The sequence below is a fragment of the Hyalella azteca genome, unplaced genomic scaffold (assembly GCF_000764305.2).
Source record: "Hyalella azteca isolate HAZT.00-mixed unplaced genomic scaffold, Hazt_2.0.2 contig11575, whole genome shotgun sequence".
Classification (NCBI taxonomy): domain Eukaryota; kingdom Metazoa; phylum Arthropoda; class Malacostraca; order Amphipoda; family Hyalellidae; genus Hyalella; species Hyalella azteca.
This window is the reverse complement of record NW_025941568.1, coordinates 7,107-32,474: the sequence shown is the minus strand read 5'-3', so window position 1 is coordinate 32,474 and position 25,368 is coordinate 7,107. Positions and strand designations below refer to the sequence as shown.

General features: G+C 40.2%; 2 protein-coding genes across 9 annotated transcripts in view; one reads left to right on the top strand and one right to left on the bottom strand.

The window, feature by feature from the left end:
• Positions 1–19,341, bottom strand: part of LOC108680207 (paxillin) — a 48,597-nt gene extending 29,256 nt beyond the window's left edge. For 2 of the 8 annotated variants that reach the window (XM_018168986.2, XM_018168988.2), the window contains exons 1-2: positions 9,442–9,555; positions 3,632–3,936 (exon numbers count right to left, since the gene is read on the bottom strand). In XM_018168986.2, coding sequence (XP_018024475.1) covers positions 3,632–3,936; positions 9,442–9,529 — 393 coding nt within the window. In that variant the 5' untranslated portion in view covers positions 9,530–9,555. Of the gene's footprint in view, positions 1–525; positions 717–3,631; positions 3,937–6,123; positions 6,380–9,441; positions 9,560–19,138 lie in introns of those variants that run through there. The other 6 variants (XM_018168984.2, XM_018168980.2, XM_018168981.2 and 3 more) reach the window with 6 other exon arrangements.
• Positions 19,342–21,289: 1,948 nt separating this feature from the next.
• The window catches only part of LOC108680201 (actin-related protein 5), a 10,398-nt gene continuing 6,319 nt past the window's right edge, over positions 21,290–25,368 (top strand). Inside the window, exons 1-7 of the mRNA XM_018168975.2 lie at positions 21,290–21,544; positions 22,152–22,261; positions 22,978–23,073; positions 23,433–23,550; positions 24,029–24,115; positions 24,520–24,673; positions 25,079–25,136. Of these exons, the coding sequence (XP_018024464.1) occupies positions 21,430–21,544; positions 22,152–22,261; positions 22,978–23,073; positions 23,433–23,550; positions 24,029–24,115; positions 24,520–24,673; positions 25,079–25,136 (738 nt within the window). The 5' untranslated portion in view covers positions 21,290–21,429. The remainder of the gene's footprint in view (positions 21,545–22,151; positions 22,262–22,977; positions 23,074–23,432; positions 23,551–24,028; positions 24,116–24,519; positions 24,674–25,078; positions 25,137–25,368) is intronic.

Sequence of the window (25,368 nt, the reverse complement as noted above, 5' to 3'; positions counted from 1 at the left end):
TCCATACCCATACCCATTGTCATTAGACTGCGCTCGGCGAGCGCACAACCTATTATGTCATTAGACTGCGCTCGCCGAGCGCACAACCAATTATGTCATTAGCTCTCGCCGAGCGCATCCGGACAGCGCTGCTCCAGCTCTTGGTCAACTACGCGCAACGACCATTATTAACCGCACGCAACCGACTCAAGCCCACGAGCAAGCATCACCCTGTCTCTTATACACATCTAGATGTGTATAAGAGACAGGTTGACACAGTCCCCCTGTTGACACAGCTCCCCCAGTTGACACACTCCCCCTGTTGACACACTCCCCCTGTTGACACACTCCCCCTGTTGACACACTCCCCCTGTTGACACAACTCCCCCTGTTGACACACTCCCCCTGTTGACACACTCCCCCTGTTGACACACTCCTCCTGTTGACACACTCCCCCTGTTGACACACTCCCCTTGTTGACACACTCCCCCAGTTGACACACTCCTCCTGTTGACACACTCCCCCTGTTATCAACAGAGCGCTCACCTGTACGGCAGCCATTACGTAGCAGCTGATCGCAATTCAACAGGAGATCTCAGGTCACGCGAACACCTGTTACTTCTTAACACGAAATTCCTTCTGTTTCTCTGTTTTAGAGCACAAATTCACACACTGATCTGTTTGTGTGGGAGTAGAATAAATGTAAAGGATGTTTTAGGCCGACGTAGAGCGATTAAAACTCAGTTAACATCTTCATAATTTTGGTTAAAATATTCTCTGGTGTGACCTTTGCCATTTAAAATTAGAATTTTTCTCAAACCATGAATTACTTCAGTACTGGCAGCCAATGAATAATATTTTAGATTATCATAAATGTTTTCAATATTTTTCAATTGTTCGCCGTCTTTTGTTCCACAAATAATGATTTAACAAATTAGACTTTAGACAATGTTTTTTTTTCTGTGTATTTGATTTAATGAATTCATATTATAAATAGGCAATTGGCTTCTCGCAATTCAATATTTTACAGCGTCATTTATCGCTAATATGATGCTAATAAATGTCATCTGTCAGGCTATGGCGAGCGGCACAAAAATGACGTCATGCGCCGAGTTTAGTGACGAAACTGGCGAATGTTTCAACCAACCCTCGCGTCTTACCAAAAAAAAAAAAATAGAATTTTATCAGGAACTTCTTCCTGCTTTAGCGCTAGCAACTAAAAAAAACAAATGGCCCAATCTGTGGGTTATGAACAGTCTCTGCCTCGTAAGGTATGGCGTGAAAAAAAAATTAGATACCCTAAAAAGGGGGTGGACTCGACAGTACCATTAGACGAGTGAGCGCACACCACCACTCACGACGAGCTCCCGCGGAGCACTGAATGTAAACAAGGCTGGCGCTGTGAAGCTTGAGTAGCGCTTGTACTCGTGCAAGTGCTAATAATATTCGGGGTCACTGTGATGAATAATATTGATTTATTGGGCTTGTGATGATCATAAACGATCACATCGTAAGGAACACGATAATTGGATCTGCGCTAAGCAATTACGAGATTAGAGAATAACCAATATAAATAACGTGGGTTTAATCAACGCATATGGATTGAATTAAAGATATCGAGATTAGTTAGATGAGTCATGTTCACGCGCCGCAGGTCAATGGTGCATTGTGTGTTCTTACCAAAGTCATAATTGACTGTACGAAAACTGTACAAAAACTGTAGATCGTTAAGTAACTACTGAGGTATAAATAGTTCAAGAAATTTGATCAATATTTAGTGATCAATGTACATGTTGTTGTAATTATGTGTTTATGTGGGATGACAACAACAACCTTTAATTGTACTTTCTTGACAGATATCAATGAAGAAACTGTTCTGTACAGATAAACTGGCACTGTACAGAAACTGAAAATATGCACACTGCAATCTGTGTTGTGGATGCAGTGAACTAATCCACGCACCACAGCACTCACTATCCCACCATGCCTCACTGCCACCACAGCATCACCAACACTTTATATCACCACCATTAGCCTCACCCCCACCAGGCCCCCTCCCCACACCACACACGGGCTGCCCCACACCACACACGGGCTGCCTCACACCACACACGGGCTGCCAACATTTGTGCTGCGTCACCGCCACGGGGCTTCATCTCAGGCTCTGCAAAAACTTCCCCTGATTTGTGGCTAGAAAAACCCGTCACGGGCGCTACTGCGGGGCACGGGGTGCTACTGTGGGGCAAGGGGTGTACTTCTGTGAGGAATTATACCTTAGTTTGTACTACTGTGAGGAATTATTCCTTATTTTGTATTTATGCGAGGAATTATTGCTTCTATAGCTTGTACTTCTGTGAGGAATTATTGCTTAGTTTGTACTTATGCGAGGAATTATACCTTATTTTGGAATTGGTAGAGAATTATTCCATATTTTGCATTTATGTGAGAAAATAGTCTTTATTTTGTACTTCATATTTTGCATTTATGTGAGAAAATAGTCTTTATTTTGTACTTATGTGGGTCACAACAACATCAGTACATACAGAACAACATCAGCACATTCACAACAACATCAGCACATTCACAACAATATCAGCACATTCACAACAACATCAGCACATTCACAACAACATCAGCACATTCCTGTCTCTTATACACATCTAGATGTGTATAAGAGACTGGTGCCACAGTACCGAGTGGCACTTGGTGCCACAGTACCGAGTGGCAACTGGTGCCACAGTACCGAGTGGCAACTGGTGCCACAGTACCGAGTGGCAGATGAAGTCGCGTCGGCAACGAGCGGGGGTGCTTTTGCCATCACCCTGACTAAACTAATTAGATTAATATTAATTAGATCAACTCAAAGATCCTTGCAGCAGTGGATATTGCACTACAAAAGGTCCTAATTAAGACAGCTTATCAGGCAGTGCAGATAAAAGTGCTGCATTCGCTGCCGCTTCCGGCAAGGCGAGGATCAAATGGCAGAGCAAACGTGACCGACGTCCAGAGGTCGCCTGGCATCCTGACGAATGCATTACCATGATATTATATTATAATACATTATCATGGTATTATTCGTTCGTCTCATGTAATATAATAGCGTTAGGAACTGTGATACGTGCCAATCCGTAGATATATCTGTTATATATCAGTTGATACAGTAGTGGCAACCAGCGATGTAAGAAGCATACTGACACCCTCCCCACATCGTAATCACATTTGGCAGAATATGGGCCCAGTGGCTTGAGCGCGCGCAAAATAATACAATAATAACAAATTTTAATAATATAATAAGAATAATAACCAATTTTCATAAATCAGTTGAATGAATAATAAAATGACTTGAAATAGAAAAAATAGTACTATCGTTTGTTTACACGTTTAATATTGTAAAGCGCTCTGGGGAAGGTCGAAGTTAATAGTGATACGTTCAATATATGGTATAACTCTGCTTTGGCCACCCTTTTCATACTCTCGGGATACTATGAAGTCGCAATGGAGATTCTGACCAGAAGCTGATTTCGATCAGGTGGCCAAACAGACCCAGAATAAATCCAAGCCGAGTGTAGCGACTCTTGCGCAGAAGCCTACGTGTTACCAGATTTTTGTTGGGATATTGACTAACCATAATAGTTAAGGTTGATATTCCCACCTTATTTTGGGGAAGATGGGACTCCATGTGTCCGTTGGCGTGGACCTCGGGGCCGAGTCGTCCATTGTGGGGATGACTAGAGGGGGATTGGTGGTGGCGGGAGGAGGGGGACTGAGAGGCATGACTGGAAGGGGATTGGTGGTGGCTGGTGGAGTTATGGTGATGGTTGGAGGAGGATTGTTGGTAGGTGGAGGGGGATGGATGATGGGAGTAGGAAGATGGGGAGAGAGGGGGAGGGCCAGGGGAATGAGAGGACGTGTGTGCCGTGCCATGGACAGTTGACTGCAGGTCTGCCAGTAGAGCGTCTGTGGAGGAGAAATAAACTATGTCATTTCCGCACCGGAAACCTGCAAGCTCGACCATGCAAACGAATCAACAGATTTACTGTGCTCTTCTTACGTCAGCTCAAACGCAAGCTTTATTCAACGCAAACTTCAACTTCTCATTTGAACTACGATAACATATATAACATAACATAACATAACATAACATAACATAACATAACATAACATAACATAACATAACACAACATAACATGAGTGATGTCGGCGCTGAAGAGTAGGCGTGTTTAGGAAATGCGTAATGAGCCGCTCAAGTAGGTGGCTGTGATCTTCAATGAGTGGAACTTAGTCTAAAAAGCGACGCACTTTTTGAAAAATGTAACTCATTAATTATCTGAGTGATATGTATGAATATTAGTGCCAGTCGAATTGAGTTGCTTGTGGCAGCTCGGCTCATAACAGGGCAGGATGCGGATGCCGTTCAAGGATAGGCATTATTGATGTCATCACAAGACAAATGAATAGCTCTTCGAAGCATTAGTCATGAAATAACATTATGTATTATATTATCTAGATTAAATTAAATGCAAAAACTACAAATAATTTCAATTTTTCTTTCAAATTAGCTTGGATGTTTGGTGACGAAGTTTACAATGGCAGGTGTCTCTACAACTTGTACGTGTAAAGTACCGGTAATACATATAGCCAAGTGTATCAAAACAGAGGTAAATTTTCTCTCCGTGTACAACGATCTTAGGTTAAGGCGCAAAGCAATAAAATAACCCAAAATCAATACCACGTACGTAAGTCGCCACAGCACCTATGTCGCCGACCCTCAATAAAAACGATCAATTTCGCAACCAAAACTAAATAACCATATCTTATCAAGATTCAAAAAGTTTCTCAGTTATTATATGTTAATCGAACCCCCAAGAATATACTGCAGTTCGCGTTATAAATATTTTATTGAGGGACGGGTTATAGGTAAAGCATCTGCTGAGTAGCGATTCCTGTGATATTTTATTCACAAAATGTTCCGTGAACATGAATTTTTAGGCCGCTTAACCTGACTCTTTTAGGCCGCTTATTAATGACTCTGGGATCCAAAATATTCGAGAACGCGGTTCTGTGCTAGAAAGCACTAGGTTGTCCGCCCTTTTCTTATTTATCTTTCTTGTTCATTCAAAATGCAGTTCCAGACTGAACGGCGAAATATGCATAGTGTTAATATTAGTATACGATGACAGGATTCGTCCTCTTCAACAAATTTAATTAATATCATAAATAGAACCCATTCGCTGGTCTTTATACTCAAACTTGTTCAAGAAAACTATTAATAGTAGACGTGCGAAGATAATCAGAGGGTTACACTCTGCCCCGCACTATGTTCAAAAAATGACTTGGGAAAAACATTCCTGTTTTACCTAATAGATCAATGCAATGAATTAAGTAAGCTCTGGAGTATCAGAGATACCGCTTATCGACGTTATCTTAGTCCCATACAAGCCTCATATGCTTACACGAGTCTCCTGCATCGATCAACTGCCAACACACTCTCACCAAGACATACATGTGCAAAAACACATGAATATTTTTTCTGACTAATGAGTAATATTTCATAATTATTTAAACAAAAAATTATTGCAGCGAATTTTTCCAATTTGTTGTACGCTGTAAAAGCCATCATCCTAGTATTACATTTCCTAGGAAATGGCTGTCGGAAGCTAACGTTTTCTAGGGCCTTATTATCAAAACTTGCTTAAAGTACACTTAGGGGGCGATTTCTCGTCTGTGATTGGTTGGTTTGGTTTGAGAAGCCGCCAGTGATTGGTGGACGGAGTTAAGAACTCGCAACTATTTTCGATAGTACGGCCATTATATATAAATGATTAAATTTTGGAGTTATGCCGAATGAAGCGATCTGTAACTTAAGACACGTTGGGAAACATGTTAGTCCATTTCATTCCAGCTTATGAATAGAACATTCCACAATTATCAATTCTAAGGAGCAGTTTTTTTTACTTTTATTTATAAATTGAAATCCCCTCATAATTTAAAGACGTTAGTCGAAAGCCATCCGGCAATCTCCACACTTTAGAGCAACGCTAACAGCACTATGTCTTATTCATCATGAACCTAAAGTAGACAGGCTATTAAAGGCTATTTAAAGAAAATGAAGAATAATTTGTTCTATAAAGGCCCATTACAAACCTAAGTCGTCAAGGCCTGACGCTGACATGATGAAATGTTGAGACTTGCAGAGAAAAGTTGCAACTTCACGGGATTAGAGGTGAACCAGGTTATTATAGGGGTGAACCAGATTATTTTGTAAAGAATGCTATCTATAATGCTTCAAAATATTAGTCAAAGCAAAAATTTTTTTTGAGAAATGAAATCTTTAGAAATTACAAATGTTAGTCCAAGTCACGGCAGTCCATGAGGTATGCAATTTTTAACACTTCTAAATATTACTCCAAATCAGAGAGAATTTCTGAGGAATATAACATTTAAATCGCTTGGAAATGTAGAGAATTTCTGAGGAATATAACATTTAAATCGCTTGGAAATATTATTAACAGCCACGGAAATAACCGAGGAAAGAAATTGTTAACACGTCAGGATATAAGTCGAATATTAGGAATTTAATTGCGAAGGTGCAAGAATTAAAGAACTGAAGTCTAAACCCAAACACGCGTTGTTTCCATGTCGTAGCAAGATTAAAACGCCAGTCTTAAGAGGTTTTACAATATCTACAGGGGGTAACAATACGAAAAAAACGAAATAAGAGCAAGAGTTCCTCATTATATGAATATATGAATACAAACAAAGCTCAGGACAAAACTTTCCCCTTCACATTCGATTAACAATTTACAACTGATTCTTAACTTATGCTTTACTTAAACCGGCACATTTGTCTTGCTTCATTTGCGTGGTAAAATATCAGTTAACGAAAATAGCGATTGCACTGCACATAATATTGAAACAAAAAAAACGAACGCATGAAGCATGATCTTAGAAAGTTAGTTTGACGGTGCACAACTATATAGGGCTCGAGTTGTGCGGGACAAAATATAGAAAATACACAAGAACTCGACTTGTACGGGACAAAATATTTTAAAACACGCAGGAACTCGACTTATGCGGGACAAAATATTTTAAGGCCACGCATGAACATTCCAGAAACTAGGGACGAGTTTTCTACCATAAACGCGATAATGAACAAGACACAAGAGGACACCCTGCAGCTACGTTGTCACCAGCACACCAGCCACTTATCAACTGATGATGTCAGGAAGGCAACTCATGGCAATGTAATCTAATCAGCTGCGTGAGGCTGTCATCACTCACAAAATTTACTGGGTGATATTGGCCGAATAGATAGTGACACGTTTTTCTGCACGTAGCACTGATACGCTCTTTTTCCAGGCTAAACTGGGTCAGGATGACCCACACAGGGCAATTAAATGCATCGCTACCAAGACCAAGTCCCACTCATTACTCTGAATGTTTTGTGCACTTGTTTCGTCCATATTTCGGTGGCCGACTCTTGGTCACGTGGTTGCCGCCAATACGCCGGCTATGATTCCTCACTGCGTAAACGTTGACCTGGATATGATGCAGACATAGTGAAGGACGACGATATCATAATTGTAAACAATATCTGCCTCTGTTTGTGTTTACGTGTAACAAGTGTCAATAGTCGCGTCCTTGGGAACTTCGCACCGAAGCGAAAGCTTGAGTTCTCTGGGGCGACTTAAAAGTCGTCTTCGACTTCTATAACCGATGTCGACACTATTAGTTCGAAATATCAAAGAGAAAAGTGAAAGATTTTTCCGCGATATAATCTTGAAATAAGAAGAAATTCTATTTCACCTAAAGCCTAACATGTCTCGTAAAAACAGACGTCTCAGAAATAAGTCATCGAGTTACCCCATCAAGTCACTGAGTTATCCTCTCGCCAACCGATTCCACAATAAATTAAGTCATAAAAAATCGAAAACATGCTTCTGCAATAATTTTTGCGGGTTGGAAACCATTAGCCTTAGGTAACTAAACTAGACGTGGTAGATGAAAAAAATAAAGCCAGTTTCGAAATCCGAAATAAAAATGCTTTTCAAATCATAAGAATATATTTTCAAAATGATTTTCTCTGTTGGCCAGTGTTTCAACCAGAGAGATCAGCTATCCATTAAAAAACGCAAAACTTTTTCGAAGTAATTCTTTTGTTATGAAGTTCATAATTGCGACGAGACAATCAAGTAGAGAAATTTATGAAACAAAGTTTCTTCATAAAATTTATTATCTCATTTTACTATATATATGAAAAAAGAATTAAAATAGATTGTCATAACAAACTGATAACAGTTTAGGGAAATTGCATCGAAAAATTTTCAAATATTTTAAGGAAATCAAAATGTAGTAGTAGAAACAATAGTAGAAACACAGCTATTACAGGCTACAGTTTGACAATCAGTTACAGAAACGCCGGTAATCATCAAATTATTGAATACTGACTTGGAGTTCATTCTGGCTACTCCTGGACTGAGACTAACGTCAATGCCACTGAAGTCATCACAGCACGTGTGTAATGCATTTCATAAACACAACTGTAACACAACTTCCTAGCAAACTTTACACATAAATAATGATCAATGTAAGTTCTAACAGAAACGCACTGATATTTGAGTGTCTCAGGACAGGATGCTGAGAAGGTAGAGACCAGCTGAGCGATGTAATTTGAGAAAGGTTTCAGAACAGTGTTGATCTTTAAAGAAGTTACCCATAAAATGGCAGTTTTCTTTTGACGCCGAGTCGTTAAATAGCAGCGCCAACGATACTAAATCTACAGCAAAGTTAGATCTGAATATTAAAAAAATTGTTATATCCGAACATTGTAAGTTAGGTATTGAATTCCCATCAAATTGTACACCGTCAAGTCAAGTCACAACAGGACACGTTGCACGCAGGGTGAGAGGGTGACTTATCAAGCAAATTACATATTTGAACTAATTAAATGAATTAAATAAATTGAAAATAAACCACATTAGTAAAATTATGCAAACGATACACGTGAACTCAACGAACGTAAATCAAGAGATGAGTTTTAATATGCTTAGCATATGTTTTTAGATATGCTAAGCATTTGTTCTTTGACATGCTAAACATATGAGCTGCGAGATATTCTAAGCATACTCGTACGTGGTGAGATATGCTAAGCATATGTGTTTATATATATGCTAAGCATATGAGCTTTGATATGCTAAGCATATGTGCTAAGATATGCAGAGCATATGTGCTTATATATGATAAGCATATGTGCTTATACATATGCTAAGCATATGAGCTTAGTTATGGTCGCTATAATATATTCTCACAATATTTATGTTAGTTATAAAACACGAGATGAATTAGCATCCTTTGAGGCAAACGACGTTAGAACCCCGTTAATTATGAGCTTATGTCACTGAAACAACGTTTAATGAACGTTATTTGAACGTGAGAAAGCTATAGTGGGTCGAGATGACTCACATCCTGGCAGAGGTTTGGTCTTGCAGGCGATGTCGAAAGGCCGGTAGGCGTCCGAGGGCTGCCGCAGCCCGTACTGGGTGCGGTCCATGCTGGGTGAGGGGACCGGTGAGGGGAGTTGAAAGGAGGGGAGTGAGGGGAGCGGTGAGGGGAGTGAGGGGAGTGCTACGAGGGGATTAAATAGAGAGAAGAGACGAGAAATGTGAAGAAAATGCGTGAGAGGATGGAGAGGAAATATCAAGAAAATATAGAGGAAATGTCTAGAAAGTATTAGGGGAAAATGTGGAGGAAATGTGAGAGAAATGTGGAGGAATGAGGGATAAAATGTGATGTATATGTGAGGAAAATGTGAAGGAATTAAGGGTTTAGAAGAAGCGAAGTCGAGGGATGAGCGGTCGTACGTCGATCAAGCAGCACTGTTTACTGATGCACAATTCCGGCAATTTTCACGTTGAGGAAATTGAATAATCACTATATCACCTTTATTCAGAACACTTGATAAGCTCTCGAGTCACCGAGCTATAATTATGATTCAAGAGGAGTGCCTGTGGGGAAAAATATGTTTCCTTCAATGCGTAAGCTTCTTTACACAAAAGATCATAATTAAATTCATTCCGGTCTATTGTCTCTGAGGTAATTTTTTGTTGTTTACAGAGAAAAAATTGGGATTATTAGTAATTTCGAGATCTTCAGTGCAGATAATCAGAAGTAATATTTAATAGGCAATATAGGTTCAGTAAATGGTTACCACTAGGTTCAGTGATAGGCTAGGTTCAGTACACTCAACACGCCTGAATTCCGATATCCTTTTAACGAATCAATTATTTTTATACGAGGTGTTCATCAATTAAATGAAATCGCATTAAAAGTGCTAAGTATAGGCAAGACGACGAGCAACACGACGTTACAGTGGACGATGAGATTTTTTTTGAATAACGATGCAGTTTCTGCTTTTGAATGGGTCAACCTGACCTAATTTGGCCCGGTAGAAGGGCAAATCCATGCTACGTTTGCTCTCTGCTTATGATGAAGGTATAAAAGTGTGTTAATATTCGAACAATATGACACATTATTTTTCTGGGTCTCAGGGGTCATCGAAAAGCAGTGTCATAAAAAATTTGACGTTTAAATAAACCAGGAAAGAAGACGTTCAGAATTGAAATTTTAACCCCAGGTTGTCACTTCGAAAGCTGATATGTTGACAATTAACATTGCTATCTAAGGTAAACAAGTAAAATCAATAAAAGAACAGGAAGAATCGACAGCATGGCACCTGGGCCATGCGGTGTTCTGAGAGCAACAACGTGCCACTGTACAGGAGGCACTTCAGCTGAACTGTGGCACTCAACCTATACCTATATACGCATGCCACACACTGGGCATGATGCGCCGGTGCACGCCACACACTGGGCATGGCACTACAGCGCACACCACACAGTAGGCACGGTTTTCCAGGGGCATAACATGAGATATTTTTGTATGCCCACACCACAAGTTTATTCCGAACACGTCCTTCACGTGAGTATGTTGACAGTTGTTGTGGCGACTACTTCCTCAGGATTTTTCAATAGCTTTGACATACCAAGACAAAGTCTAACAAATCTGTATAGAAGCATAAAACTTTTAGCTTTGGCGCTGGATAACAATGTATTCTTAGAGAATAATGAATTTCTTCTGAGGCTACGGGGACCTCAGGACAGCGCCTTATCGCGTGGACGGTTCCTTATCGTGACCAGTGCACGGCAGGCGCCTTATAGTGAACATTGCACGGCAGGCGCCTTATAGTGAACATTGCACGGCAGGCGCCTTATAGTGAACATTGCACGGCAGGCGCCTTACAGTGAACATCGCACGGCAGGCGCCTTATAGAGTACATCGCACGGCAGGCGCCTTATAGTGAACATTGCACGGCTGGTGCTTTACCGTGACCACTGCACGACAGACGCCTTAATGTGGCCGGTGCACGGCAGGTGTATTTTTCCTCATACCTGAAGTGAGTCATACCTGGAATTTAAAGGGCCAGTAATAGGTCAGCATGACCCACAAATGGGGCAAGTGAGTCGAAAAATTGCATCGGTATTTGGACGCGGTTGAGATCATCAAAATGGGTCATCCCGACCCACCCATTTCTCTCACTGTGGGGTGTGATCAGGTGATCTCGGTGGCCAGAAGTTTAGAGCCAGATCTTCATATCCTATGCGTCCTACCCAACGCTCAGGAAGTGACTGATTGTCACTTCCTGGGAGGACAAAGAGGACACATTGAACATTTTAAAAATATGCTAAAAAGTGAATTTCTTTCATTCCATTGATGCATAATTCATTTTGAATTTATACTTATAAGGATCCAAATTTCCTAAATTGGGTCCATAACTTAGAATATAACTCCGTACTTTGATATTAAATACTTAGCAGCAGTTTACGACAGAAAGATGAGCATGAAAATGATTTGGCTTAATTGGCTGATTTATTAGAAAGTTGTAAAATTCCATTAATTGAGCATTTTCTTAAGAAACGCATAGTTATTTTGACGTGAAGACATAGAAAAATTAAACTATATCCACCCGTTTAATTATAGGCACCATCGTAAAATTACCTTAAGATAGCAAGACGCGTCAACCCCGAAACAACAAGATCGTAAAGATCGCGCGACTTCAAACTCCGCAGCCGGCGCACCGCACGACGCCAGCGAGACCCAAACTGCCGCAGCCGACGCACCGCACGACGCCAGCGAGACCCAAACTGCAACACATGACGCACTGCACGACGCCAGCGAGACCCAAACTGCAACACCTGACGCACTGCACGACGCCAGCGAGACCCAAACTGCCGCAGCCGACGCCCCGCACGACGCCAGCGAGACCCAAACTGCAACACCTGACGCACCGCACGACGCCAGCGAGACCCAAACTGCCGCACCCGAGGCTTCGTACATGGCAGGCAAGAACGTTCGTTCGGTCAAACGTCATCTCTGTCAATATTCAATATATTGTATCGTTGCAGTATAGGGGTATATTCCCGAGGAGTCACGGGGGCGACACACACCGGTGTGTCCGAGGAGTCACGGGAGCGCGGCACACCGATGTATCCGAGGAGTCACGGGGGCAACGCACGCCGATGAGCCCGAGGAGTCACGGGGGCGACGCACACCGATGTGTCCGAGGAGTCACGGGAGCGACGCACACCGATGTGTCCGAGGAGTCACGGGTGCGCGGCACACCGATGTATCCGAGGAGTCACGGGTGCGACACACACCGACGTGTACGAGGACTTACGGGTGCGACACACACCGAGGTGTCCGAGGAGTCACGGGGGCGACGCACACCGATATGTCCGAGGAGTCACGGGGGCGACGCACACCGATGTGTCCGAGGAGTCACGGGGGCGACGCACACCGATGTGTCCGAGGAGTCACGGGAGCGCCTGTGCAGGTTTTGGCATGAATGCAATTTCAAGAGCGGCAAGATAAACAAACAGAGCGACGTTGGTGACTAACAGCCGTAAACAGAGCAAACGGCAGTCCTGTCACTTCAATAACTGTACACGGTGCGAGCTTTAAAATAGCCGAGGCATAAGTATTTTTGTCATGAAGTATACTGCAGCGACTGAAGAAAGGACAGCCCTGCACTATGCCATGCTGTTTTCACGCTAAGGAAGCCATTCGAAACCGAGTAGTTCACAAATATTCATATGAAATATATAATTAGAAATCGGCACCAACATTTTGTCCCTTTTTATCTTCTATTACTTCGTGGGTACGGAAACTGACACTGTAAAAATCGGCGTGTGTGCTGTAAACTGTAAGAAAAGGTCCGCAAACAAAGTGTTTAAATTATAAATCTAACAGCAACGGGGAATTAAAGTTTTGTAAGGGCTTGAAGCTTAACAGTGAATTGAACATCAGTGAATTAAACATCTAACAAAGTTGAATCTCAAATAAATTGTAAACAGCTGAATTGGAACAAATCTGAATTGAATCACCAACTTCATTGAACCCCAAATAAATTGAACACAGAACGGGGGTTTTGAGCCCCATTCCTGCATTATGGATGACTAGAACCAAGTCACCGTTGGAATGCGAAGACGCGCTACGTTTGCTAACTCACGCTTATATTCTTGGCGATTATGTGGCATCATGTTGCACCATGTGGTAACATGGATCACCATGTGGTGCCATGGGTCACCATATGGTACTGGTACCATGGGACAACATGTGGTGCCATGGGATACCATGTGGTACCGTGGGGCACCATGTGGTGCCATGGGGCAACATGTGGTGCCATGAGGCATCATGTAACTATGTGCGGCTAATCGCAAGTCACAATATGGCATAATGTGTCACGGGTTGGCACTACCAGAGGGCACTGTGTGTCAGTAAGTGGCATTATCTTTAACCATATGTCACTATATGTCACCATGTGTCACTATATGGCACATGACAGGCCTTGAGACATGCCAAGATCACGCGGCACGCGACAGGCGTGAGCAGAATGTCATCCCGCGCTGCTAGAACAAAAGAATTAATGGAGTCGCCACCTGAGGTGCACAGCTGGTCTCAGGGCTGCGCGTCACGAACCATCTGCCAGTTCACCTGCTCTTCACCACAAATTCCTTCCCATTTTCCCTTTTTAACAGGAATATTTCTACCAAAAGTGTAAAAATAATCAAACAAATGGGTTCGACGTATCGCGATAGAGTTGTTATCATTGAGAACAAAATAAACTAAATCATGATTTGTTCAACTAAATCATGATTTATATTAGAAATAATAAAAAAATAGCGTGGCGGGAGATCCGGGATCATACCATCTCCAGGCTGCACGAACTACAGCTTCACGAGCCCCAACTGAGACGGCTGACGCAGAGCGCAACTCTGAACAAATACAAACTAAATCAAGATTTTTAAAGTGCCGATTTCTCCCGACAATAGCATTAAAATTAGCAAATGTTATTAATAAATGAGGTGTTCGAACGTTCAACTGTAGAGAAGCCGGCGAAATGTCAACGACTCATTCCTCACAGACAAAATTGTGATTTATTCGAGTGCTATCGAGTATGCAATCTACTACTATTGCATGCAATCTACTCGAATATATGTGTGTTCGAGTAGATTGTACGCAACCTCACAACCATACGCAACATAACCGCATATAAAGACTCGTACGCAAACAATGACGTATAGACATGACGGAAATAATTAATATTTATCTTTTAGTACTGTTTTTATACGGTGCAAAATACGCATAATGATGTTCGTGGAGGCTACACCACACACGGGCTGCCTCACACCACACACGGGCTGCCTCACACCAGTCACGGGCTGCCCCACACCACACACAGGCTGCCCCACACCACACACGGGCTGCCCCACACCACACACGGGCTGCCCCACACCACACACGGGCTGCCCCACACCACACACGGGCTGCCTCACACCACACACGGGCTGCCCCACACCACACACGGGCTGCCTCACACCACACACGGGCTGCCCCACACCACACACGGGCTGCCCCACACCACACACGGGCTGCCCCACACCTGTCTCTTATACACATCTAGATGTGTATAAGAGACAGGTACCGCGTGTGGCGAGTGGTACCGCGTGTGGCGTGTGGTACCGCGTGTGGCGTGTGGCACTAGCGCCGCAGCGCACCTGCCGAGCTTTAACACCGATGGTAACATGAGAACATATAAGAGCTAAATATACATAGACTATATGTGTGAACGAAGGGCTCACCACACAGTTCAGGCCCACGCAAAATACTCGTATTTACAATATTATGATCTATGAGCTTAATACTGGCGACAGTCTACACAGATTTTGAACGAAACGAACGAACTTCGCCTCAACGTGATGCAGATAAGAAGGAGAGCCAGGAGGATGCGTATCTAATAGTCTAGTGCGTTCGGTAAATTTTTGCGTGCGAGAAGCAGAGGTCTCGAATAAAAGAATTTTGGGTGCGAGACGTGACTTCTCGAAAACAATGATTGCTTCAATCTTTCTTCGGAATCACATCTTTTCTCCAAGACAGCGGGACATACCAGTTAATGATTGATATTAAATTTAATTAGTATATTTTTTCAGAATTTCTTCTAAATCTTTCGAAATTTTCGAACATTTTTACTATAAGTGATTTTAATACAAATTGTAGCTGCATTTACAGGATTCGTGCAGCTGTATTACAGGATTATAAGAAGATATGAAGCATTTATACGTGAAAAAATTATACACGGGTAATAGTAAATATAATCGACCGAGATCAAATTTCAAACGTCGATCACGGCGGCCACTTGTAAAGATATTTACTTCTTATCAATAACTTTAGATGAAATATAGAATTACTACTATTGTACTGATTCTCAAAACATTCACTCGTGTTTCCGCCCTCACGCTCAGTTTTTTTAAGAAAGCTATTATGTTTATGCGTTCGTGGTGTACATAACGCGTGCAGCTCTTAATAGAGAGGGCTTTAAAATGGGATTAATTATTTACTTTACAGTGCTTAGGCTGGTCATTTCTCCAGGTATAGGCATTGCCTATTTCTAACCAAATTATGTGATCGGTAAGCCTGGCTACCGTTAATTATATTAGTGGCAGTAGTTAGCGAGCTGGGTACTCTCTTAAGTTTAGTAAGCCTTTGCGATAACGATTCGAGTATAACGAGTAGCTTTATCAAAGAAAATATTTGCGAACGCAAGTTTTGAAAGTTTAAAATTTGTCTGTGACCCATGCCTGAGGATTATTACAATAAGTACATACATAGTTCCAAGACATGCATTTCCCATTCATATGGTAATAATAGTTTTGGTAAGAGCCATCTGTAGTAATGATTTTTCTCAGACCTATTAATTATCCGCGAGACTGACGGAATTATATTCTGTTTTATCGTTGCAGTTTCGTATTTATATCTTGTATATACATTTCGCTCTCGACGTCTGGCATTTGTCGCACATTCTCATCATATACATATGCCTATAGTCCTTCATGCTCGGTTAACGCACGCAGATACGAGTTTAACGGGAGAGGTTAAAAGCTTGGAGCCGCGTAAAAATTTTAATACGAATAAACTCACGCAGAGAAATCAGAAAATTATCAGAAAATTTACGATAGGAAGCCAAAAAGCATACATATGCTTTCCGAACAAGAAGCGATGTTTAATGATAAACATAATTCAAACATTGTTCATTATTAACTAATCTTATTATATACGCTCAATTGACCACACCTTTGTATTTCTAGATTAAAAACTAGAAATCAGCATAGATCAAAACAAAAGGACTAATAAGCGCATAAATTCTTCGCTGGCTTAGCCAAACAAACACTGCTCATGCCAGTGGCAGTTCATAAAATTTTCACGGCGCAGGTGTGATGAGTTTAAAGCTATACGTGCAAATGTGCGCGATGTGGCATTTCATGCACTTATGGACTTTTGCACTATCGAAAGAATTATATATACCTCAATAAAAATATTACAGGGAAGCACAAATTATGGATACGGTATTTTAATATGAGACACGAGATATGGATTGTAACAACTTTGATATGTATAATACGTTCAACCCATTAAAAAATAAAGTTTATGAAAAATACGCATAGAGTTCGTTTATCGCTATTTTAATATTTTCACCAAAGTTATAGTAAATTGCACGGCTGCGGTCTCCACTTTAAGCTTGGCCCGTTATTACCAATCGTGAATTAGACAGCCACAGACACTGTGGCACCACACCGTGGCACTGTCACTGCCACACTGGCACTGCATACCCAGAGCGTGACAACAGCTATTGCCTGCTTCCTAGCTGGCACCAACACATTTTCTGCGAGGCGCTCTGCATAAATTAGGAAGTAAAAAACATATTTTTGTTGTAGAGGCGACATACTGGCAGCCATAAACACTACTGTATTATGAATTGTTGGGTTAACGTTAGTCTAGAGTTGAACGAGAAAAGAGATTTGAGTTCAATTGGATAAAAATCGAAGGTGGGAAGTGAGTATACAGGGAGTATAGTTGAAACACGAAAAATCGACCATCAATACAAGGTCTTGGGAGTAGAATAAAGTTATAAACATTATATGTCATTGTGAAAGGAACGGTGAAACTCACGTAGCTTTACGACAAGGAGTGCGGTGAAACTCACGTAGCTTTACGACAAGGAGTGCGGTGGAACTCACGTAGCTTTACGACAAGGAGGACGGTGGAACTCACGCAGCTTTACGACAAGGAGGACGGTGGAACTTACGACAAGGAGTGCGGTGGAACTCAAGCAGCTTTACGACAAGGAGTGCGGTGGAACTCACGCAGCTTTACGACAAGGAGTGCGGTGGAACTCACACAGCTTTACGACAAGGAGGACGGTGGAGCTCACGCAGCTTTACGACAAGGAGGACGGTGGAACTCACGTAGCTTTACGACAAGGAGTGCGGTGGAACTCACGCAGCTTTACGACAAGGAGTGCGGTGGATCTCACGCAGCTTTACGACAAGGAGGACGGTGGAACTCACGTAACTTTACGACAAGGAGTGCAGTGGAACTCACGCAGCTTTACGACATGGAGGACGGTGGAGCTCGCGCAGCTTAACGACAAGGAGGACGGTGGAACTCACGTAGCTTTACGACAAGGAGGACGGTAGAACTCACGTAGCTTTACGACAAGAAGTGCGGTGGAACTCACGTAGCTTTACGACAAGGAGTGCGGTGGAACTCACGTAGCTTTACGACAAGGAGTGCGGTGGAACTCACGTAGCTTTACGACAATGACACGGAGTGCGGTGCAACTCACGTAACTTTACGACAAGGAGTGCAATGGAACTCACGTAGCTTTACGACAATAATGGCGGTGAAACTCACGTAGCTTTACGACACGGAGTGCGGTGAAACTCACGTAGCTTTACGACACGGAGTACGGTGTACTACACATGGCTTAAAAAAAAGAATAATTGAAAAGATATTACTTTACTACAGTATAAATTGTTATGAATAAAATCCACGCAAACAACAAAGCAGCAGAATTGTACGCAATCAAAATTCAAATCCACCTTGAGCTTCTTTAAACCAACTCATTTGCATCAGCACAGAAACCAACAAACATGCGGCCCGAGACAATACATGTCTAACATGACAAAGCTGAATTTACTGGGCAGTAAATTACCAATACTAGTAAAACATCGTAACTAAACCGTGAATAATATATGATAGTAGCTTGAATTCCGAACCCAACTGATTTACGTCACGGGGAAGTGTATTACTACTAGTACTAGTAGTGCAATAAGATCAAAACATAACGGAATAAGCATTTCCAAAATCTAAAAAAAAAATTCTCGTGCAACTCATTTATTTATTTAAGATCGCTGGTCCAAAGTTATCATATCGTGCATAATCAGCTGATTGACGCGATAGAGAAAAATGGCATATCTGCGACCAGACAAGAAATTAGGATTTAGGAGTTCGGACATTGTAGCCACTAGCAGTCATGAACGTACAATACCGTACACGCCTAAAATCTTTCGAGTCCGTCAGTCACAGTTAGTCGACGTACCTACTTAATTTTGCTTGAATTTTTATTATTAAAGTGTAAATGCTAAATTAAAATTGATGGTGTGAATTGACAGTTTCAATCAGAGATTATACGAGTTATTTTTTTTTTCGGCGTACCATTAAACAAATAGGAAGAGGGTAACAAGGAAAAACAGTTGTCACTCACCCAAATCTTCCATTGTCAACGCTGAAGCCTGAACAAAAATATGTATCAAGCAGGAAAAAACGACGTGAACGTGCGATTCAGTTCAGTAAATGTTAAGTTACAACACACGCTTATAATATTGTAAAGTCAAGAACGCATCACCGGTTAATTTTTACAAATACTGCATCACTTCCTAATATGGCGACCGAGTTCCACAGCTTCCATTCATACTGTACGATCAGCTGATTGGAAAGTCGGAGAAACAAATTTAAGGGAGAATTTTTCTGAATTGCTCTGTATGGCGTGAGCATTTCTATATTTTATCAAATATTGTGTAAGTATCTATAATTATCTGTGCACGAGAATATATTTATGTTTACCGTGGGGCGAGAAGCAGCTATTTTATAAAAAACTTTGGTTGTTCGTTATTAGCTTAGTTGTTTGTAAACATTGCACACCGCTTGCGGCATGCCTTCTTTCACTATAATCGTGATGAAGAAAGTCACTTGCGTTCACGGCAATAGCACGTGTGTGGATTGCGATCTGCAAAGTATTGGATAAATTTGTGATTCGAAATCTCTTAGTTTCTTGTAAGAAATTATCACTTTAAGTATTTCCTCATAAACCCGACTGGCTTTCTCTCCCACAGGCCACAGAGACTGCTGACTGAGTCTGAAACTGAAAGCAGAGATTTTTTAAATCTCTTCTTCAAGTTCATTATTGAGTCCTACAAAGTACAAGTAGACCTGTAAAGTATCACGGATACCACTCCAGCATTATCATACATAAGACAGTTTATAGCTATAATCCTGAGTGGTTTGCCAGTCTGCCTTGTTCAAGTTTTTTTCCTAATTTTCTTAATTTATTTCAATTGGCTGACCATGCTGATGACTGATGTCTGTTCCACATGAAAGATTGGCCCAACTGTGGTGCTTGGAAAAACAGAGGCTTGTGTTGGACGTTGGAGAAGCAGGAAGCTGACAATGCCTGACAGGCTGACTGACATCGTGACATGATATGACAATAATGAATAATGCCAATTGCCAACTATTGCTGACTGCCGAGGCTAGTCTGGAAAAGTCCTATTTTTGTCTGAAATATCGCAGTTCTAATATCATATAATTTCAGTAGGTATGAAATCTCGCGGCTCTGAAAAATTCAGTCGCGGCTTGCCAAGTAGATATATTCCATACTAGTGCCGAGGTCACTGATAGAATGGAATAGAAGTGTCGGCACTGAAGAAATAGGCCCTTGGCTTGTTGTCAATTCTTGAATTTTTTGTGACTTGATTCACAAGGAATCTGGCCTTTGTAACCAAATCTTTCCATAACTGACAGTTGATTGAGATAGCGGCTGGACTTATTGCCTGGTCCGTAACTTGCTAACCATTTTAAGGCTGAACATATGCTCCTGCATAGCTTTGTCTAGTCTGTTCTTGTTGTGGTCATTGTGGTGCCACACTGCCACAGTTGTAAAAGACTGACTGTGAGTGCAAGAGCTTCTTCAAAGCAGCCCCTGTGGCTGTGCAGGCCTGTCAAGCTGTCATTGTTGCTGTTAATGTTCCTTGAGTCCCAGTCATGCCTGAAAACCTGCGCTGCACAGGAAAGCTGGCACCTAAGCCAGTGCTCCCCAAAACTGGGTGATGGATATTGTGACAGCCCGTAGCCTGGGTGCTCAAGTAGAAGATGTCTGATGGTGTGGCCCGTGGGACGGTGGGAGAGTGCATGACATTGGAGACACAAGTGCAAATGTGTGCTGTCCAGGCAGTGTTTGTACAAGTATAGAGAGCTAAATGAGGGATATTTCTGATAGTTTGGCTTTTTATAACTAACCTCTTGTTCAGATTGGTACCGTACCCCATTTTCCCTGAGTTTATTTTTACTTGTGTCATATATCAAATTTCAAAATGCTGGCTACTATTTTGTAATAATTGTAAATTTATTACCCATGTATATCTATAAGTCAAAACTAGATGAATTGAAATTTAAAGTCAGTCATGTTTTTTTTCATATATTTGCTAATTTTGATTAAGTGCTATGAAAGGGAAATTCCAATTCTATTTACATATAGTTATCTTTCTCAGTTATATGGTTCGTTTCAGAACCTTAGAAAAAATATTTATATTCATTCCTTAACTTCAAAAAGTAACCTTCATGTTTCTCTTCAGGGAGGCAAGAGACTGTTGTTATATATGTGATTGTCAATATTTTCTTCAATTAGTTAATATATCTGAAGATATTTCATATTTTATCCAAGTTGATCAATCTGAAAAGTTATTGCATCATTTTGTATAAAGTAAATTTCCTCTTCAAATGGATGACCTATCATCTTCTGAAATCTACCAATTTGCAGATGCAAGAACAATTCCTGATCCAATTTTTCCATATACAGAAAATTTGAATGGAATTCCTATTGTTATTGACAATGGTAAGGACTAGGCTTGATGCTGAGCTTTTAAATACCACCTAGATAGAGAAGTCAAGTTACTGAGTATTTCCAAATCCTTATAACCTCCAAAACTTTTTTTTTTTTTCATTCAAAAAATGAGTGCATATAGGACAATAACCCCACCCAAGATTATTGTTGTGTAAAATTACTGTATAGTGTGAATGATAAGAACCATTAAATGTATAGTGTGTACCGGTATGATAAGACACACTATATAGTATATACTGTAAAGTGTGAATGATAAGAACCATTAAAGCTTGTACAATATGTTTGTTATAACATTATGGAATGAATCTGTTTATATTTCTATCTTGCTTTAGATGAGCATAATTTTCTGATGAAATCAGTGACAAAAGAAAGCAATCAGTTGAATTATATACCTAATTCAAGATTGTGTGGAAATAGTTATTTGGCTTAACAAAGTATATAGTATACCTATCCTAAAGGCAGGAAAATTACATTTAGCAAGAAATTTTCATAATAAAAGCCTAATCTAAAATTATTATATTTCTGGTATCCTATTGTATTTTTTGTACATTGCTGATTTGTTATTATTTTGTCATAACTAATATTATGTGAATTTCAGGGTCCTTTCAATGCCGAGTTGGCTGGGCAACTCAAGACGAGCCATGTCTCCAATTCAGGAATTGTTATGCCAAGCACAGGAAGGACAGGGGCAAAAAAATGCCTGCAACTGTGAGTGACGCAGTTATTACATTTTGAATGCAATTGCTATAGTTATACATTATTTTGTGTATATTGGATATACAAGTATTCAATAAATTAACCACTCTTGAGTTGTAAAGAATTTCTTCTTGCTGCAGTTACTTGGCATGGTATATATGATTTCTCTGAGTTATTTGGTATTTTAAAATTTAGATAAAAAGTTAGACCATTACCTATATTTCATTTCCATGGGTCTTCATTGATTTTCAAAGCTGGTATTGAAAAAAAGCAAAAAAATTAAATAAGGCCATTTAAATAATCTTACTAGAGTTCTTTTAAAAAATACGCCAATAAAAATGTAATTAATATATTATGATTCTTAGTTTTTATCAAGTTCCTTAAAATATGTAGCTTTTCATTCATATCAAAAACTAATTCTTTGAATGGAATAATTTGGAAACCTGAATTTTGCAATGTCAGTTAACAAGAACTTATTGACTAACAAAGAAATTAGAAACAAATGAAAGTACCTATAATATTTTATGGAGATATCATTTTGATTCCTTACAGAACATTAATACTCATTGAGTGAATGTTAAGTTTTATGTAGTTACACCTTTTATTCTTCATTAGCATTTCTGTTTCTGTAAATTTTAATCTTGCCAGTTGTAATGATGTAATGATTCTGTTGAATTGCATCTTTGAAATAAGAGACTATAATTTTCAGCAATATTGAATTTTTTCAGACGGAATTACTTGTTGGCAATGACATCAGCAACTTGGAGGCAGTTCGGTTCCAGCTCAAAACTGCTCATGATGAGAACGTTGTATCCCACTATCAGGTTTGATGATTCATCATTTACGTATACCTACTGTCATTTTGATTAAAATGTGGAATGTTGCATACTATTTCGACATAAATGTGAAACAAAGCTGTCTGACTGTAATATTATTCAGTACAATTGCTAGTTTATTTAGATGAGGGGACATACCGGTACTACTCAAGTATTTCAATTTACAGTTTGCACTATAAATTTCTCACTCACTATGCAAGAGTTGAGATACAGGAACAAACTTAAAAAGTCCACTGAAGTTATCAGTACTTTTAATTTATTTACTGTTATATTTTTGAAATGTCATAAATAATAATCTTATATAAAAATATCTTTAAATGTTATTCTGAAATTTGATTGTAATGCAGGCCCAGGAATTACTGCTGAATTATTCATTCAGCCACTTGGGTATCACTGACAGCTCTGGCATCCAGCATCCCATCGTGATGACAGAACCGCTGCTCAACCCCCAACACTGCAGAGCATGTCAGACTTTATGATTGCATTCGGCTTTGACACTAGAACTTTTCTTCAATATTTGAAGGAAACTTTTGTTGTCAATAGTTCCTATATATTTATCTTTGTACAGCTTTTATGTTGGGATGAAGTTGAGCTGTGGGATTAGGAAAATGGTTGCAGTCTGTTCGACTTGCATGTAAAATAGATGCTCAGAAAGCTAAAATTTCCTGTGCACCAAATTGTTTTTTTAACATTTTCCAATATATTTACTTTGATGACAGGATCTCATATGAAAAATGGTTTACTTTTAATTACACTATTATGAAATATTCTCTGAGAAAAATTGTGCAAACTAAAAGAATTTTACTTGTGGATGGAAGAATCGAATGAGTTAACTGGAATTTAATTTGAAATATGCCTTTGTTTTAAAATATGATATAAATATTGGATACACACATCCTCATTGCATCTTAGAAAAACTGATTAGCCTACATATTTTTTAAAGTGATGTCAGAGCTGCTGTTTGAATGCTACAACGTCCCTTGTGCAGCCTACTGTGTTGATGGCCTAGCAAACTACTATCACAATCAAGGTCTGCTGCGTCTATCATTGTGTACAGACAAACTTCTGCTTGTTGTACTTTTTGTAAGGCTAGTTTTGTGCTCAAGTTGTTGCCAACATTATTGTGTTGAACTATACTTTTGTCCTAAAGATACAAATTTAAATTTAGTCTTCATTTCTGTACTAGGAAGTGATTGAGAAAAAAAAACATTTATCCGACTTGCCTATCAACTAAATGGAAGTCTTCCATTTATCCTGCTAAAATTTTGCAATTAAATATCTGGAAATATACCTATGTATTTTAATAAAGTAAAAAAATTGACTTCATTCGGCCTTAGTTTTTTAAACTACTATTTATGAATAGGTACCTAGTCTTGAGGATTATGTTTTGAAAGATTTGCTAAAATAAGATTAAATATTGCCTGAAACTCACAGAAGCATCGAGCAGTTCGGGCCTACAAGATGGACTTTTGGTCCACATCGGACATCACACCACACACGTCATCCCCATCCTGGACGGCGGCGCTGACGTGGCAAAATCACGACGCATTAAAGTCGGCGGCCACAGCCTGGCCAAGTTCCTGTGCAGGTAGAAATAACATACCAGACGCATTAAAGTCGGCGGCCACAGCCTGGCCAAGTTCCTCCGCTGTTGGTTAATTTCGTTTTATATTTAGTGTTTCTTTTTATCCCTTTGACAGCGGACGGTATTTTTTGCTTCAGGCCATTTAACATGAACTTCATTGAATATGATAAATGTGGCTCAAGAGATTCACCATTCAAAATCACTTGAAACTCCTATTTTCTCCTACAATTTATGTGTGTAATTCTTTATGTAAATTTGTTATCATTTTTAACCGTTTGGGGTTCCATTTTCTCATGATATTCATCATCATTTTTATATTCTCCTGTCACATGGATGTTTAGTTTACTATCAACTCCCCCAGAATAATTACTAATGGTAAAATTTTTATAATAAAATTTCCTTTCTCAGGTGGCTGCAGCTGCAGTATCCTCATCAGGCCAGCAACATCACCCTGTCCAGGGCCGAGGTTTGTATCCTCAGTGTGTATCCTCACACTTTGTATCCTCAGTTTGTATCCTCACTCTTTGTATCCTCACACTTTGTATCCTCACACTTTGTATCCTCACACTTTGTATCCTCACACTTTGTATCCTTACACTTTGTATCCTCACACTTTGTATCCTCACACTTTGTATCCTCACACTTTGTATCCTCACACTTTGTATCCTCACACTTTGTATCCTCACACTTTGTATCCT